The sequence below is a fragment of the Schistocerca piceifrons genome, chromosome 6, assembly GCF_021461385.2.
Source record: "Schistocerca piceifrons isolate TAMUIC-IGC-003096 chromosome 6, iqSchPice1.1, whole genome shotgun sequence".
Lineage (NCBI taxonomy): Eukaryota > Metazoa > Arthropoda > Insecta > Orthoptera > Acrididae > Schistocerca > Schistocerca piceifrons.
The window spans coordinates 361855287-361870863 of record NC_060143.1 but is presented as its reverse complement, the minus strand read 5'-3'; the positions used below and the strand labels follow the sequence as shown (position 1 = coordinate 361870863).

The 15577-nt window shown below is 38.0% G+C and overlaps 1 protein-coding gene across 1 annotated transcript in view; it reads right to left on the bottom strand.

Annotated features, from left to right (window-relative positions):
- LOC124803322 (protein unc-80 homolog) overlaps positions 1 to 15577 on the bottom strand; it is a 995149-nt gene that overhangs the window by 687440 nt on the left and 292132 nt on the right. Inside the window, exon 10 of the mRNA XM_047264506.1 lies at positions 3370 to 3453. Coding sequence (XP_047120462.1) covers positions 3370 to 3453 — 84 coding nt within the window. The remainder of the gene's footprint in view (positions 1 to 3369; positions 3454 to 15577) is intronic.

Below are 15577 nucleotides of genomic sequence, written 5' to 3'. Positions count from 1 at the left end.
AGACATAGCTATGGGGGACAAGTACAGCATTATGAGCCACCTAATTGTATGATAAAAACTAAAAAAGTTATAGTGTAGCTAATCAGAAAGACAATAGCCAATAAGTTATTAAGATCAACAACAGGTAAACAAATGAAGCTACAACACCATGTGATATCTTACACTGAAAGCTCTTCTTTAGTAATGTATGGTATCTATTCAAATGGTTGTTCAGTTTGGCTGCGTGAGATGGAATAATAAGACAAAACCCTTAAACATACCAGTGACAAAATATAGACAATAATACTAGTTGCTACCCAAAATATCCAAGAATTTCACTATACTGGTCAAACTAGTAGCAATATGACATTCCGCCACTAGACGTCTTGAGGTATACATCTTATCTACTGCAGCATAAAGTTGCATCTTGTTTGGCACATGCAGTTGTGAATTGTAGTGAGGCATGTCAGGATGTGTTTCACTGCTTCTGCAAATTATAGTACAGATAACGTGAAAGAGCAACGGATATGCATAAAATTCTGTTTGAAGTAGAAGAAAACTGCAGCTGAAGCCCACCACACACTGACAGAGGCATTTGGTGAGAGTGTACTGAGTCAAGCAAGAACATTTGAGTCGTTCAAGCACTTCAAGGAAGACCAAGAATCTGTAGAAGATGTCAAAAATTTTGGCTAACCATCAATATGCACAACACCAGAAATGATCACAAAAGTGTGTGATGTGATTCACAAAGGCTAAAGAGAGACAATTCATGATGTTTGTTACGGACTTGGGCTGTCATACGATACATGTCATCAAAACCTATTTGATGAACTGAACATGAGATGAACTGCAGTGAAGTTTGTCCCTCACCTTCTCAGCATAGACCAATGAAATTTCAGGATTCAGACATGCACTGAGCTGCAACAAGAAGTTATAGAGTATCAAAATTCTTATTCAGAGCCATTACATGATCAGGGTGTATACATGAACAAGGAAAAAAAAAAAATCCCGGATTTACCGGTTAAAAATACACTTTCTCCCGGGTGAAAACACTCTTTTTCTGTGTTAAGTGACAGTATATTTTCTCCTGGAAATTCAAAACTTATCAATCCTTTGAATGGTTATGGTTTTAGACACAGGTGTAGAATTTCCCGGCACTTAAGAAATCGAAACTCAGGGAAAAAAACACGTTTTGGAAATATTTGATATGCAGCAACATGTACGCTGAGTATTTTCATATTACAAAAGTATACATTGGAATTCCACCAAACACCGCATGTTACTTTCCAAATCAAGATTGCGATGTGCTTTTGTAAGCCAGTTATAGCTCATGTCATGTGATTTCGCCAGCCAATGACAGTGAATATTCAGAGCATAGGACACGTGTTGTAGACAGCCAACAGCAACATTATTTTTAAGTAGCATGAACACATAAGTTAATGGTTTAAATTAAAATACACTGTGTTGCTACAAGACAAGCAGTTGTGACTTCATGCTCATTGGAGGCAATTTGTTGTTATGAAGCATTGCATAGTCTTCCTAAAGCCTTTGACACAGTTTGCTGTTGCCAGGTGCTTGCATGAGCACTGTGTGTCATTGTTGTATATTGCGCATTTCCTTTGGAATTTAAGTTATTTTGGTTCTTTTCTCTCGTTTATGTTTTATTGTTGAAGTATTATTATTCTGCAGTAGCAGGATACAGTAATATCCTTTGTTAGAGTATTGGTTCTTACCAGTCAAAATTGCAAAAATTTAGCTGAAAACTAAAACAATGAAAAATTCCTGGTATTCTAAAAAATTCCTGGGTTTTTCCTGGATCTCCCAGGTCATATACACCCTGATGATGGATCTTGGGTCTATGGTTATGACCCTGCAGCAATCATCACAATGGAAAATGCCATCTTCTCCAAGGCCGAAAAAAACTCTGTAAGTTCACAGCAACATGAACTCATTGCCAATTATTTTTTTGACATCTGAGGAGTGGTGCATAAGGAGTATGCTCAATCTGGTCAGACTGTCAATGAGAAGTTTTACTATAATGTTTTGAAGTGACTGAGGAAAAATGTTTGGTGCAAACAGCCAGAGTTGTGGAAAGGGCAATATTACAAAGATTCTACAAACAAGCCAGGAGTGTGTATAAAAGGGCTGATGCCCTTTGGGCTGGGGTGGCTTGCATGTGGTTAAAGGTGATGAAATTGCATTGCTTTGTTTCATGATCTGGCCTCTAACTCTCAAGCCAAACTTAGAGACTGAGTAGTGTTCATTTGATGCACAGTTTGTGTGCAATCTTGTGTTATTGCTTTGAATGATGCAACTCTTACCTTAACGTAGTTACCTTTTGATTTCACATTCTGGAACTTTCATAATTTGCATTTAAACTGAAGCACAGCTCAACTAGTGACTGTCAAGATACAGATGTACTCATAGCACCAGTGCAGAGAAGCTTATATTTTGTGAAACCCCATCACTAATCTACGTTAATATTTGATGAAACACACCATAATTGTGCATTCCAGTCCTTTATTTAAATATTACTGAATTTTTGTATCTACACAGCTAGAAATCGTGGCACAGTAACATATGTGCTCATGACAGCTTAATTTGCTGAGTCCATACATACAACTCCCCTACCCTTCCCAATAACAGTGAAACACAAGTCTATAGTAGTTAGAGTCATCCTTGCCCCCTTCCTGTCTTATCGCTTTTGATGTTTTATTTTCACATCTTTGTCATCTCTGTGTAAACTTCCTTTTCTGCGACAATACTCATGATGCATTAAATATGTAGGTATTGTATTCCACAGAAGTTTACTATTTTGCAATTATAAAGTAGTTGGCTAACTGTATTGAACAGCACTTCACATTATTATATAGGTGCACAACGTCTTTCTGCACTAGGTCTTGTCTTTTGCTATTTAATAGCCTTTTCTTGCCCTTAAAGAAAAGTGTTAATACCAACGAAAAGTCTATAGGTCACAAGAGGATCATAATAAAACTATCCTGTAACATGTTGTTACATACATCTCAAGGTCCTTAGGAGACCTAAGAACTTAAAAATGTGGTACCTTCTTTGTGTTAATGCTAAACTTTATTGAAATAAATACATTCCCTTTTGTAGGTAACCATGTTGCAAATCAGTATAAATGACACTATTTGCATTCACCAGATACTGTACTCAATGAAGTAGCTTAGTGGTCACTTGGTATTTTGCTATCACATTAATAATAAAAATGAGCTGAAGGTTCATGACTGAATGTATTAGGCTGTGTTGTTGATGTGATGTTTCTTTAATTACAATATGAAGTAAGCACTAATTACGGATACTTTATTCCAATACCTATTGAAAACAATAACTGCTGTATTACTGAAAATAAATTATGCTTTTACTCACAACATGTTCTTCTTCAGTACTGGAACTTTCTTCTGGAATCGTTTCTGGAAAGATGGTGTCCTTTGGTGATGATAGCCATGCAGCCTACAAACATTTTATGAAGCATTAATAGAATCAACACTCTCTCAAAACTATACTAAATTACATCTCTAAGTATATAAAATAAAGTAAATAAAGTATTTACATGAATTGAATGCACCATCAAATATACTGTACATCGTACTTTAAAAAAAAAAAAATAAAAATAAAAAAGAAATTGTGTCACTGGAAGGCTAAATTTATTTTATACAACTATATGAGCTATCAAAACAATAAGAATTTTTAAGTGACCTGTTGTTAAGTGACATAGTCATTATTAAAAAAGAATGCCTATCTTGATTACCTATCTGACATACAAACAAACATACAAATTACAGGCGTTACTCATCATTATTCACTAATGTCATTCATTTCCTGAGAGAAGTATGCATCAGAGACAGATCCATTTCCTCTATCCCTATCATCTTCAATGTTGTTACACAGCACATCATCATTATTGCTGTTTAGAATATTTGAAATACGGCATTTCCTGAATGATTTTACAATCATTGGTGCTTCAAGGCTTTTTCAGGCAGTGGCCAGTGTGCAATAATGTGGGTGCATCAAATCTGTCAGGGTCAGTTCATGGTTTGTTCTGCAAAATCATTATTTTTTGTACGGTTTTTGAATGTAACCTTTGAAAGGTTCATTTATACTGACATCCAGAGGTTGTAACACAGAAGTCATTCCTCCAGGAATAATAACAAGGTTACTGGCTAGGATGGGGGCATTCTTTTTTATGTGTCAGTGAGATAAACACAAAATGCATACAGACAAAGCATAGATGGTAGCTTGGAAAGCTCATCAGAACAGAGTTCCTATATACTTCTGAGCCAAACAAGCATTAAAGTTTCATCCATTAATCCCTTCTCCCCCTTCTTTTGAACAATGACATCATCAGGGAACAGATTCTCATTTTTAAGAGTCTTGTTTTACACTTAATGATTAAGAAAAGGGGAAGTTTGTGTCCATCTGCTGTGACTGCCAATGTTACGGTAATTCAATGCTTTTCACACCATGATGTTTTGATGGTAACTTCCTTTCTCTCCTTCTCATCAATCATGTAATTATGCAGCATATCAAATCAAAATGGTGTCTCATCAGCATTGCCTATTTGGCCCACTGAAAAATTCTTCTCTTTCTGAAGTGTGATGACATACCATCTAAATTCTTGAAGTTTTTTCCTCAAAATCCTGTGGAAGCTTTTGGTATACTCTTTTATGAGTCGTAGAAAAAAGCCCGCCTGTTTTATATAGCAATAAACCAATCCACAGCTAGCCTAAACTCTTACCTTGGTATATTAAGCCACCTCTTTTACTTTGTGTCTTGGGGTGGCACTGTTCACAGGTTGCCCACTCTTCCTCCTTTCACAGATGAATTTCACAACTTTTACTTCAAAATAAGATATCTTCCTTTGTGAGGGCCAATGAATTTCTTTCTAGTAGCGGTAGTTGCATATAATACCAGTTTCTGTTTCTTCCATAAGTGAATTTTACACTCAGCTACATTGAACTCTCATCGCAACCTACCGTTACCATATTTTTCAGCATAAAGAATTACTTTGCACTCAAAAGTAGCATCATATGATGTTCCTCACTGCTTTTCTTACATTTCATGACTACCAAATGCAAACACATTATGCACTAATAGGCTAACAATAATGAAACAAAGTAGAGAATCACAACAATGTCTTGTGACATAGGGAACACAAACTAAAATTCAATGATGTTGCCAGTGATTCACAGATTCAAGTTCATAATCTTACATGCACCCAACTTTTGAATACTGCATATGGTAAAAAATGTGTGCATTAGATTCGTGTAAATACAGTATTTCAAATAATGTCAAAGCTGACAAAAAGCTGAGAATAAGTAAAAATACCGGCCTGTCAGCAATAGAGTTAATTTTTCTTAAAACAAAGTAGTAAAAGATGCAAAATGTATTTTTGTTATATTTATATTTATTATATCTGAACAATTGCCATCCATTTTCTCAATCACATTTACAGTCATGGGTAATAATGATGTGCGATGGTGTAAAGTGCTTCTGGGAGAATGATGGTTTGGTAGTGGCATAATTTGGCTTTGATGTAAAGGGATTTGTTGTTATAAATATTCCAGGTGATTGTGAAGTCTTTATGCAGTTTTTCTACATGAGTTTTAATGCTCATTATGTCTCTATCAGCGTTCCTGATAATTTAACCTAAGTACTTGAAGCACTGAACAAGAGTGATGTTGCTATATTTAAACCTGAAGGATCCTAGGGCATGTTTCGAGTCTATATTCATGATCTACTCCCACAAGACTAAAAGTCAGTTTTGAAGAGATCTTGTGAAACTTTTCTAGGGCATGCCAGGCTTCAATAGTACTCCTGATAATAATTGCTGAATCATCAACTATGGCAAGATGTTTGATTTTTTCTTTTTGTTTTTGGTCACATATTTATTCAGAGTGAGGAACCATGTTGACACTAGTAAAAAGTGAGAAAGGTGACAAAATATTCAAAGAAAGTGATTAAATGGTGATGAAACATTTTAAAAAGGTGGTTAAAAGGAAAGAAATTATCCCAATAAACAGATATGACACGAATGAATTGTTTTTATTTTTGATAAACCCACCATAAAGGCTGGTTAAGACTAGAATAAATTTCACTATTATGATCCTGGACAGGGCATGACCACTTTTTCCTACTTACACATTTATTGTGATATGCTGGTACATTGGTAACTTGGTACTGGTAATACAATACTGATAACTGTAATTCACAAACAAAATCTACACCACATTTTACAACTAATAACATTCTATGCTTAAATACTGAAAAATGATCAACAAAATATTTTTGCATTAATGTTTCTTAGGAATCTTCACAAAAAATGAGGTAATCAACTAAATTTTCTGAATGGTTTCCACCTCCCTTTCCTTTAATCTTTCTTCTGCTGTCATGATTTGTACACACACACGCTTACCCTGGGCCAATTTTGCTGCCTTTAAACAATTTTTGAGTGCTTTCTTCATTTTAGCTGAAGGTTTGCTGAGATGTTCTTGTCTCTCCTTTGATATAAGGTGTTATTTTTACTTTCTTTCAAAGCAGCTGTTCATAGACAACTGATTTTTTTCATGTTAGTCATCTTCTTAATCGCCTCCTCAAGATGCCATTGGTTTTGCTCCTCTTTTTGCTCTTATTCTAAGCTTCTTTCTTTTCACTTTCTCTCTTATAAGTGGTATAATTTGCATGAGCTTACTGTCCATACCCAATGAGTCATGAATCAATGGACATAGAAAGAAAATAGGGATACTATCCCATAGCATCTGTCACGGACGAAACACTGTTTGGAAATCTTTTGGTCACTGCTGCCTGATTTTCCCCTAATCTGTGCTTTAAATGGAATATCTTCTCTCTATGTCCACATTTCCATGAGGCAATGTAAGAGAAGCCTTAAAAAGTTTTAAACATTTGGGTACTTAAACTCGACATATAATGGGTCCCTATTTGAGATGTGATGCTGCCAGTAATTGTTAACATCTATAGTATCTAAAGCCGGGTCATCCTCTCAAATTGTAGAATCTTTCATTTATCTAGTAAGTAATCTAGTGGGAAACTGAACATCATCATTTTTGCAACATTTAATATGCCACTGCAGTTTCTGCTCTTTATTCTTTCTTTGGAGTAAAAAATCCCAAGACTTTTCGGTTGAGCACTTGACAAGCAAGTCTTTTCCACCCCAGTTGCAAGCTGCAATGTAATGTTTTTGGACATTCTTTAGAAACCACAACTGACATCTTTCCAGTCTACTAAGCTCTCTGGTTACTTGCCCACTAACAACTAGTTGCTCAAAATGAAGAAGATTATCCAATGTAAAGAGTTCATTACAGAGAACTTGGAAAATACTCTCAAATTTTCGTAATGCAGAAACCTTCAAAACAAGAGCCAAAGGGTTTGAAATATGTTTCTGTTTCTGTATTTGGCTTTGAAAATGTTATGTGAACTTACTGAATAGTTCTGCAGATGAAATAATAAAATGAAGTTCTGCTCTCATTCAGGCTTTTTTGTAGGATTTGGACTGAAAAGCAGCAGAATTCTTTTTTAGAGGTATATACTAAAGAATGGAATACTGAATACCATCTCAGTGTTCCAAAATCCTATTCGTTGAAGGTCCTACAGTAGGCCATCCTGTGGCTGTGTGTCTCAAAAATGTCTGATGTGTAATGTTAAAATTATACTGGATTCCTTCATGTTCTATTTAAAAACTAGGCCAATCATCAAAATAATGTTGAAAACTGACCAGAATTCAGAAGCTTCGTCACTTAAACACTCCAAAGCATTTACACAGAAATTATCAATTGTATGAATGTTGCAAGTTCTGATGTTTGTAAGTTTTCTGCCTCAGGTCTCTTTGAAATCACTATCTAAAAGCCTACACACTCTTGCACAGGTGTTAGGTCCAATCTGGTTGACTTCTACTGCACTACATGGTGTCCCATTTGTTATTCTTCTACTTCTTCAGACAGATGAAGTACCTTGCAACAGCTTGGTCATGGATACTTTACATCAATCGGAATTACATTACCCTTTAACACACAGTTAATTATAGTTGAAATGTTCTCTTCTTTTTACATTCTTTTAACTTCACTGGTTTTGTTTCCATTTTCTGTGCTTACTCTTTCTTTTTCCTTAATAACTGCTCTTCCAGTAATTAACAGTTCCACCTTGAGGTTTCTTATCATGTATTCCTTTTTTGTTGATCTACTGTCAAGACAGTCAACTAACTCTTTACTCTGTGGTTCAACTACAATTTCCTTAAAAAAAGGACAATAAAAATATTAATCAGATAATGGAGCTCCAGGTTGGGATATCAACAATGTGGGAAAGGATAGATTGCTTCTTACCATTAAGATTACACATGACGTTGCAAACAGGTACAATTAAAAGACATTAACAGATATGCTTTCAGCCACACCCTTTGTCAGAGAAAAAGAGAAACACACACCATTCATTCACACCAAGCAAGCACACTCCAGCAGTTCAAACCAGAATGCAACAGTCATGTGGAATGGAAGCAGAAATCTAAAGAGGAAGGGATAGCAGTGAATGGGTGGGTGATAAGAGGAGTGGTGTCTGGTGGAGTGTGCAGGGTTTAGACTGCCACCAGGCGCAGTTTTAGTAGGATGCGGGGCAGGGAGGTGAGGAAAACAGGACCAAGGAAATATGGGCGGGTGCATTCACAGAGGGCGATACACAAAGAGGGTGGGAGATCAGAATGGGGTGGACATGAGGGGGGAGGTGGAAACGGTTGGGTGGAAAGTGTGGGGACAGTACAGATAACTCCCATCTGTGCAGTTCAGAAAAGCTGGCAATGGAATGGAGATCCAGATAGCTCTCGTAGTAAAGCACCCATTGAGAACAAGCATGTTATTTTCAGCTGCATGTTGTGCCACAGGGTAGTCTACTTTGCTCTTGCCCACAGTTTGGTGGTGGCCATTCATCCTGGTGGACAGCTGGCTGATGGTCATACCAATATAAAAAAGCTGTGCAATGATACCAGCAGTGGTGGTCTATGACATGGCTGCTTTCACATGTTTCCCAGCCTCTGATAGGGTAGGATAAACCTGTGACAGGACTGGAATAAGACATGCTGGGTGGGGGGATTGGGCAGGTTTTGCACCTGGGTCTTCCACAGGGATATGATCCTTGTGATATGTGATTGTGATTGGAAGTGGCATAGTGACAGATTATGATGTTATGGAGTGTGGTGGGTGATGGAACAGCACTTTAGGAGGGGTGGAAAGGATCTAGGATAGGATGATAGGTCACCAAAGTCCTGGCAAAGTATGTAGTTCAGTTGTTCCACTATGGTGTGGTATTGGGTGGCAAAGGGGGCAATCCTTTGTGGCTGGGGGTGATAGGAGTATTGGGGATCTGGGTATTGGCTTAAAGCCTTAGGTCCTCTGCAGTAACTCTCCCATGAATTCATTTCCCTCCTCATATATTCTCCAAAATCTATAGTCCACCACAATCATGGACACTCCATTGTGGCTGATTACTGTGCCCCCACTGAAAGCACCTTGGCCCTCACTAACCAACACCTCCAGGCACCTACCTTTAATCTTGCCTCCCGCATCAAAGATACCAGCCAATTCCTTCACCGACTATCCACAATCCCCACCCCTTTACCTTCTGGATTCCTACTCATAACTGTTGATGCCATCTCTCTACACACACTAACATGCCCATTGTCTTACCACTACTAAACATTACCTTTCCCAATGGCCTTCAGACAGCAAACTCACGACCTCATTTTCTTATACACAACACCAACTTTATCCTAACCTACAACTACTTTTCCTTTGAAGCAAAGGTATATAAACAAATATGTGGCACAGCCTTGGGCACCTGCATGGCACCCTCCTATGCCACCCTCTTTAGGAGCCATCTAGAGGAGACCGTCGTAGCCTCCCAAAGCGCTAAACCTCTAGTCTGGCTCAGGTTCATTGATGAAATCTTCATGATCTGGACTCAGGGCGAGACAAGCTATCTTCATTCCTTCACAACCTCTTCCCTGTGTTTCATATGGTCCTCCTCAACCCAGTGTGTCACCTACCTAGACGTCATAAACCTCCTCTCAGATGGCACCATCCACACCTCTGTCCACATAAAACCCACCAACCACAAACAGCACCTTTCATTTTGCCAGCTGGCATCCCCACCCCAAAAAATTTCTCCCTTGCAGCCTGGGTCCCTGCAGATGGTGTATCTGCAGTGACAAGAAGTCCCTTGCACAGTATCACGAGGGCCTCACCAAAGCCATTAAAGACAGGCACAATCCCCAACAACTAGTCTGCATACACATCTCCCATGTCACTTCCTCTCACACCCCAAATCATCTCACCAATCCCAAGAAAACTATATTCTTTGCCAAGGCTTTGATTACGTATCATCATGCCCTGAAATGAGAGACATCCTATCCAAGATACTTCCCACTCTTCCTAAAGCGGTGTTTTGTCACCCATCCATCCTCCACAACATCGCAGTCCACTGCTATGCCACCCCCAATCCCAATCCCTCGCCACAAGGATCATATCCATGTAATAGGCCCAGTTGCAAGACCTGCCCAATCCATCCACCCAGCACTTCCTATTCCAGTCCTGTCACAGGCTTATCCTGCCCCATCAGAGGCTGGGCCACATGTGAAAGCAGCCATGTCATGTACCAGCTCTGCTGCAATCACTGCATGGCTTTTTATATTGGTGTGACTACCAACCAGCTGTCCACCAGGATAAAAGGCCACCACCAAACTGTGGGCAAGAGCAAAGTAGACCACCCTGTGGCACAACGTGCAGCTGATTTCAATGGCTGTTTCACTACCAGAGCCATCTGGAGTCTCCCCTCCATCATCAGCTTTTCTGAACGGCACACATGGAAGTTATTCTTATAACACATTCTCTGCTCCTGCAATTATCTCAGCCACAGCCTACAAAAATATACTGTCCCCACAACCTCCACCCATCAGTTTCCATCCCCTCTGTCATATCACTCCTCTCCATATTGTCTCTCACCCTCTTTGTGGGTTGCCTTCTGCCATTGCAACTGCCCATCTTTCCCTGCTCCTCTCCTTTTTTTTTGCTCTGTGTTCTCTAACTCCCTGCCCCACAATCTCCCAATGCTGTCTCAGCTGCCAGAGTTGGCAGTCATGTGTGCGTAAGGTGTGCCTGTTTGTGTGAAAGAATGTGTGTTTCTCATTCTTTTTTGATGAAGGCCGTGGTTGAAAGTTTATGTGTAAGTGTATTTTAACTGTGCCTGTTAGCAACTTAACATGTCATCTTTACTGCAAGTAGCAATCTGTCTTTTCCTACCTTAAAAATATTAATCAGTCTCCTAAAAATCATTTTCTCTTTTCTGCATTTTGCTTCATAAGTCAAGCCAGTCACATCATGATTTGTTATTTAATACAATTCACTGCCCTCCAGTACACTCACTCCACTACACCCCAAACTTATGAATTAGTTAACATTTTCCCATGCCTCTTTCTTCACTATGTACTTTTGCCATAAAAAACTGTGTTGTAGCAATATGAATTCTTCACTTTATCTTTCAGAATGCCACATTCTTCTTCACTGTTGTAAGGATTTTTATTTTAGCCAAACACAAAGGTACTCCTCCTCCTTTCCTTCTTCATCTTATTCTGCTTCAGATCTCATAGATATACATTTGTCACAAAACTTTTTAACAAGAGTGATCTTCTAAATTCATTAATGAGAAGCAGAAAGTGATTAACTAATTAAAATATATACATCATTAAACTCAGTAATTCATAGACAATGGGCCTAGCACAAAAAGTCTCGCTGGATTTATATGGTGGTAGTTAGCACGCCTTCTCGGCACGGTTCAGTGATGAAACTAACTACATGGCAATCTATTTATGCAATGCATATAGTAACTATCCCCAGTTGTCCATCATTGCCTTCCACTGTCCAGAAGCCTACAGAATAACATTTTCCACTTATACACCTTATCGAAATGTCATCTTTCAATTGTTTCCCCCAATCCCCACCGGTAAAATTACCAGTGTAGTTTGAAGGTAAAAGTGGAACAGTTATTTGCAGTCTATTCTTAGACAGGGTGTATACATGGACAAGGAAAAAAATTAACAGATTTTCCCCGGACTCCCTAGTTAAAAATACTTTTTCCTGTGTGAAAATAAACCATTTCCAAGGTGAAAACACACGTTTTATGTGTTACTTGATACATTTTAGGAAGCAAAGCTCAGCAAAAAACAACACATTTTCGAAACATCTTTGATGTGTAGTAACATATATGCTGCATATTTTCGTATCATGATATGCTGCATATTTTCGTATTACGAAAGCATAAATTCGAATTCCAACAAAGGCAGCATGTTAGTTTCTGAAGCATTGAAATCAAGATTGTGATGCGCATTTGCAAGCCAATTACAGCTCAAGTCACGTAATTTTGCTAGCCAATGACAGCAGACATTCAGAGCATAGGACATGTGGTGTAGTCAGCCAATAGCAACATCAATGGTAAGTTTTGTATGTCCACCCTTGTGATTGGAGGTCAGGGGGACTTCGGCCATTCACTTACATAGGAAAATGAAACACCTACAGCCATCCTTATGATGTCATTTGTTGTATGGCTATCAGTGCACCATCTTCAGATCTCAACTGATGCTGAAAGGGTTAACATCATCTGTATACATGATGTATCAGAGACCAACATCTATAACTGGTTTTCAAACATTATCTGTAACTGTAGTGTTATCTATCCAACCATCAACTATAAACTGACAGGAGAAACATTCAGATTGAATGTCCAAAGGTATGTGTCAGCAATTTGCAATCTTTGGACATTTTATTTTGAATGTTTCTCCAGTCAGTTGATAGTTGGAGGGACAACATCATGGGTACAGATAATCTATAAAAGCCAGTTACAGGTATTGGGCACTGATACTTCATGTATATGGATGGTGTTAGCCCTCGTGGCATTAGCTAAGGCATGAGGATAGTGCATTGAAGCATCAAAACTGGTAGCCATACAATAAATGCCATCATAAGGATGGGTGTAGGTGTTTCATTTTCTTACGTCACTGGTAAGTAGTGCAAACACACAAATAGGAAAAGTTAATGGTTTAAATTAATATAGATTAGTACAGATAAAAAAAGCTAAGCTTTCAAATACAATATCGGTCATTTTTTGTACCTTTGAGAAACATCACACAAATGTGCCAGTAAAATTTAAACAGTGACACAAATATCTGGTCTTCTGGGCCCAAAATTTTGCTAAGCAGCTGGTCCTGAAAGTGTTACCTTTTAAATGAGAGTCAAATGCTGTTTGATTTAAGAAATTCATAGCTCATTCTCACATGTAACATAATTCGTCTTTCATTAAAGGAAATTTACTTTGAAAGTAACCACCATTCACAAAATTTCCCTATAACTTGTTAGAATAGGTTCGTTTGAGCACTTGCCAGAGAGTGCCACAAAACAGTTGCTACAGCGCATGTGCAGCTACAATGGCAAAGGAAGGCCAGAAAAGAAGTGTTACTGTGCATGTGCAGCTATGATGACGATGGAAGATCATGTTTAGTGTTTTCTCTGCTTAAATGCCTTTCATCCCATTTCTGTTTGGAATGTTGTGTGCAGTAGGGCATCAGGTGACAACGAGCAGCACTGTGACATGTTGTTCGGAGCGGACATATGGACTTATTGTACTTGCAGCAATTGTTTTATCATATCCTTTCTACATAAGGAATGGAAAATAAGAAAGCAAGCCTTGGCATATGATTCATTTCAAAACTGGACTCTACAACTCACAGTACTCTCCACAAAGCACTGCAAAAAGGAATACAAGGGAATACAAATTTCTTGCAAAAATAATAAAAAAACTGTTTGTATACAACAGAACTAAGAACAAGTAAGTTTTTTATGTCTTTCACAAACTGTATACAAAATTAACTAGGTTATTTGCGAAGCCAAGAACCTGTGTAACGGTATTTTATATTCTACTGCAGCAGTAAATATAAAGTCTTCTGGAGAGTTACAATGACAAAATACGTAGTGCTGCCAGTCTATAATTTACAAAAGAACGGTGCTCTGCATATTTAAGACATAAATAACATAAATTAAGAAACAACATTAAGCCTAGAGGAGGTACCAGACAAGTGTTGAAACTTGTCTTGTGATCAGAAAACATTCTGTTTCATGGAAGACAGATTTGTAAAATTCTGCTAAAGCTGTCAATACATCTGAAGTGAACCATTTTATTCAACACTGCTGACCAAATTTGCCTGCTTATTAATCTTAAAGTAAACACTTACATATGTTCATACATATATAGTTTTATGAGATCTTATATTACATCACAAAAGAAACAGGACACCAGAGGGTACTCCAAGAGCATCTAAATTTCGTAAACCATACTAAACTGTTTAATTTGGGTTAAAGTGCACATTTGCACATCTAGATTCACAATGATGTAGGCCCCAACCTGGCATTAACTTTTCAGTGTGATTTTCAGGATGCAAATTTTCTTGGAGTACCAGTACTGCATTATCTCATGTACCGTTCTCTGTTGTTGTGGTCTTCAGTCCAAAGACTGGCTTGATGCATCTCTCATCTCCAAGTAACTACTGCAACCTACATCCTCCCATCCATGCTTCCATCCAAAGCTAAATTAGTGATCCTTTGATGTCTCAGAATGTGTCCTCCGACCGAGCCCTTCTTCTAGTCAAGTTGTGCCACAAATTCCTCTTCTCCCCAATTCTATTCAGTACCTCGTCATTAGTTACGTGATTTACCCATCTAATTTTTAGCATTCTTCTGTAGCATCACATTTCAAAAGCTTCTATTCTCTTCTTGTCTAAACTATTTTTCATCCATGTTTCATTTCCATACATGGTTACACTCCATACGAATACTTTCCGAAAAGATTTCCTGACACTTAACTCTATACTTGATGTTAACAAATTTCTCTTTTTCAGAAACACTTTCCTTACCATAGCCAGTCTACATTTTATGTCCTCTCTACTTCGACCACCATCGGTTACTTTGCCTCCCAAACAGCAGAACTCACCTACTACTTTAAGTGTCTGATTTCCTAATCTAATCTCTTCAGCATCAACTGATTTAATTTGACTACTTTCCACTATCCTCACTTTGTTTTTGTTGTGTTTCATCTAATATCCTTCTTTCAAGACACTGTACAATCCGTTAAACTGTTCTTCAAAGTCTTTTGCTGTCTCTGACAGAATTACAATGTTGTCGGCAAACTTCAAAATTTTTATTTCTTCTCCCTGAATTTTAATTCCTTCTCCAAATTTTTCTTTTTTTTCCTTTACTGCTTCCTCAACATACAGATTAAATACCATCTGGGATAGGCTAAACCCTGTCTCACTCTGTTCTCAACCACTGCTTCCCTTTCATGCCCCTTGACACTTGTAGCTGCCATCTGGTTCCTGTACAAATTGTAAATAGCATTTTACTCCCTGTATTTTACCCCTGCCATCTTCTGAATTTGAAAGAGAGCATTCCACTCACCACTGTCAAAAGCTTTCTCTCAGTCTACAAATGCTATAAACATAGGTTTGCTTTTCCTTAACCTATTTTCTAAGATA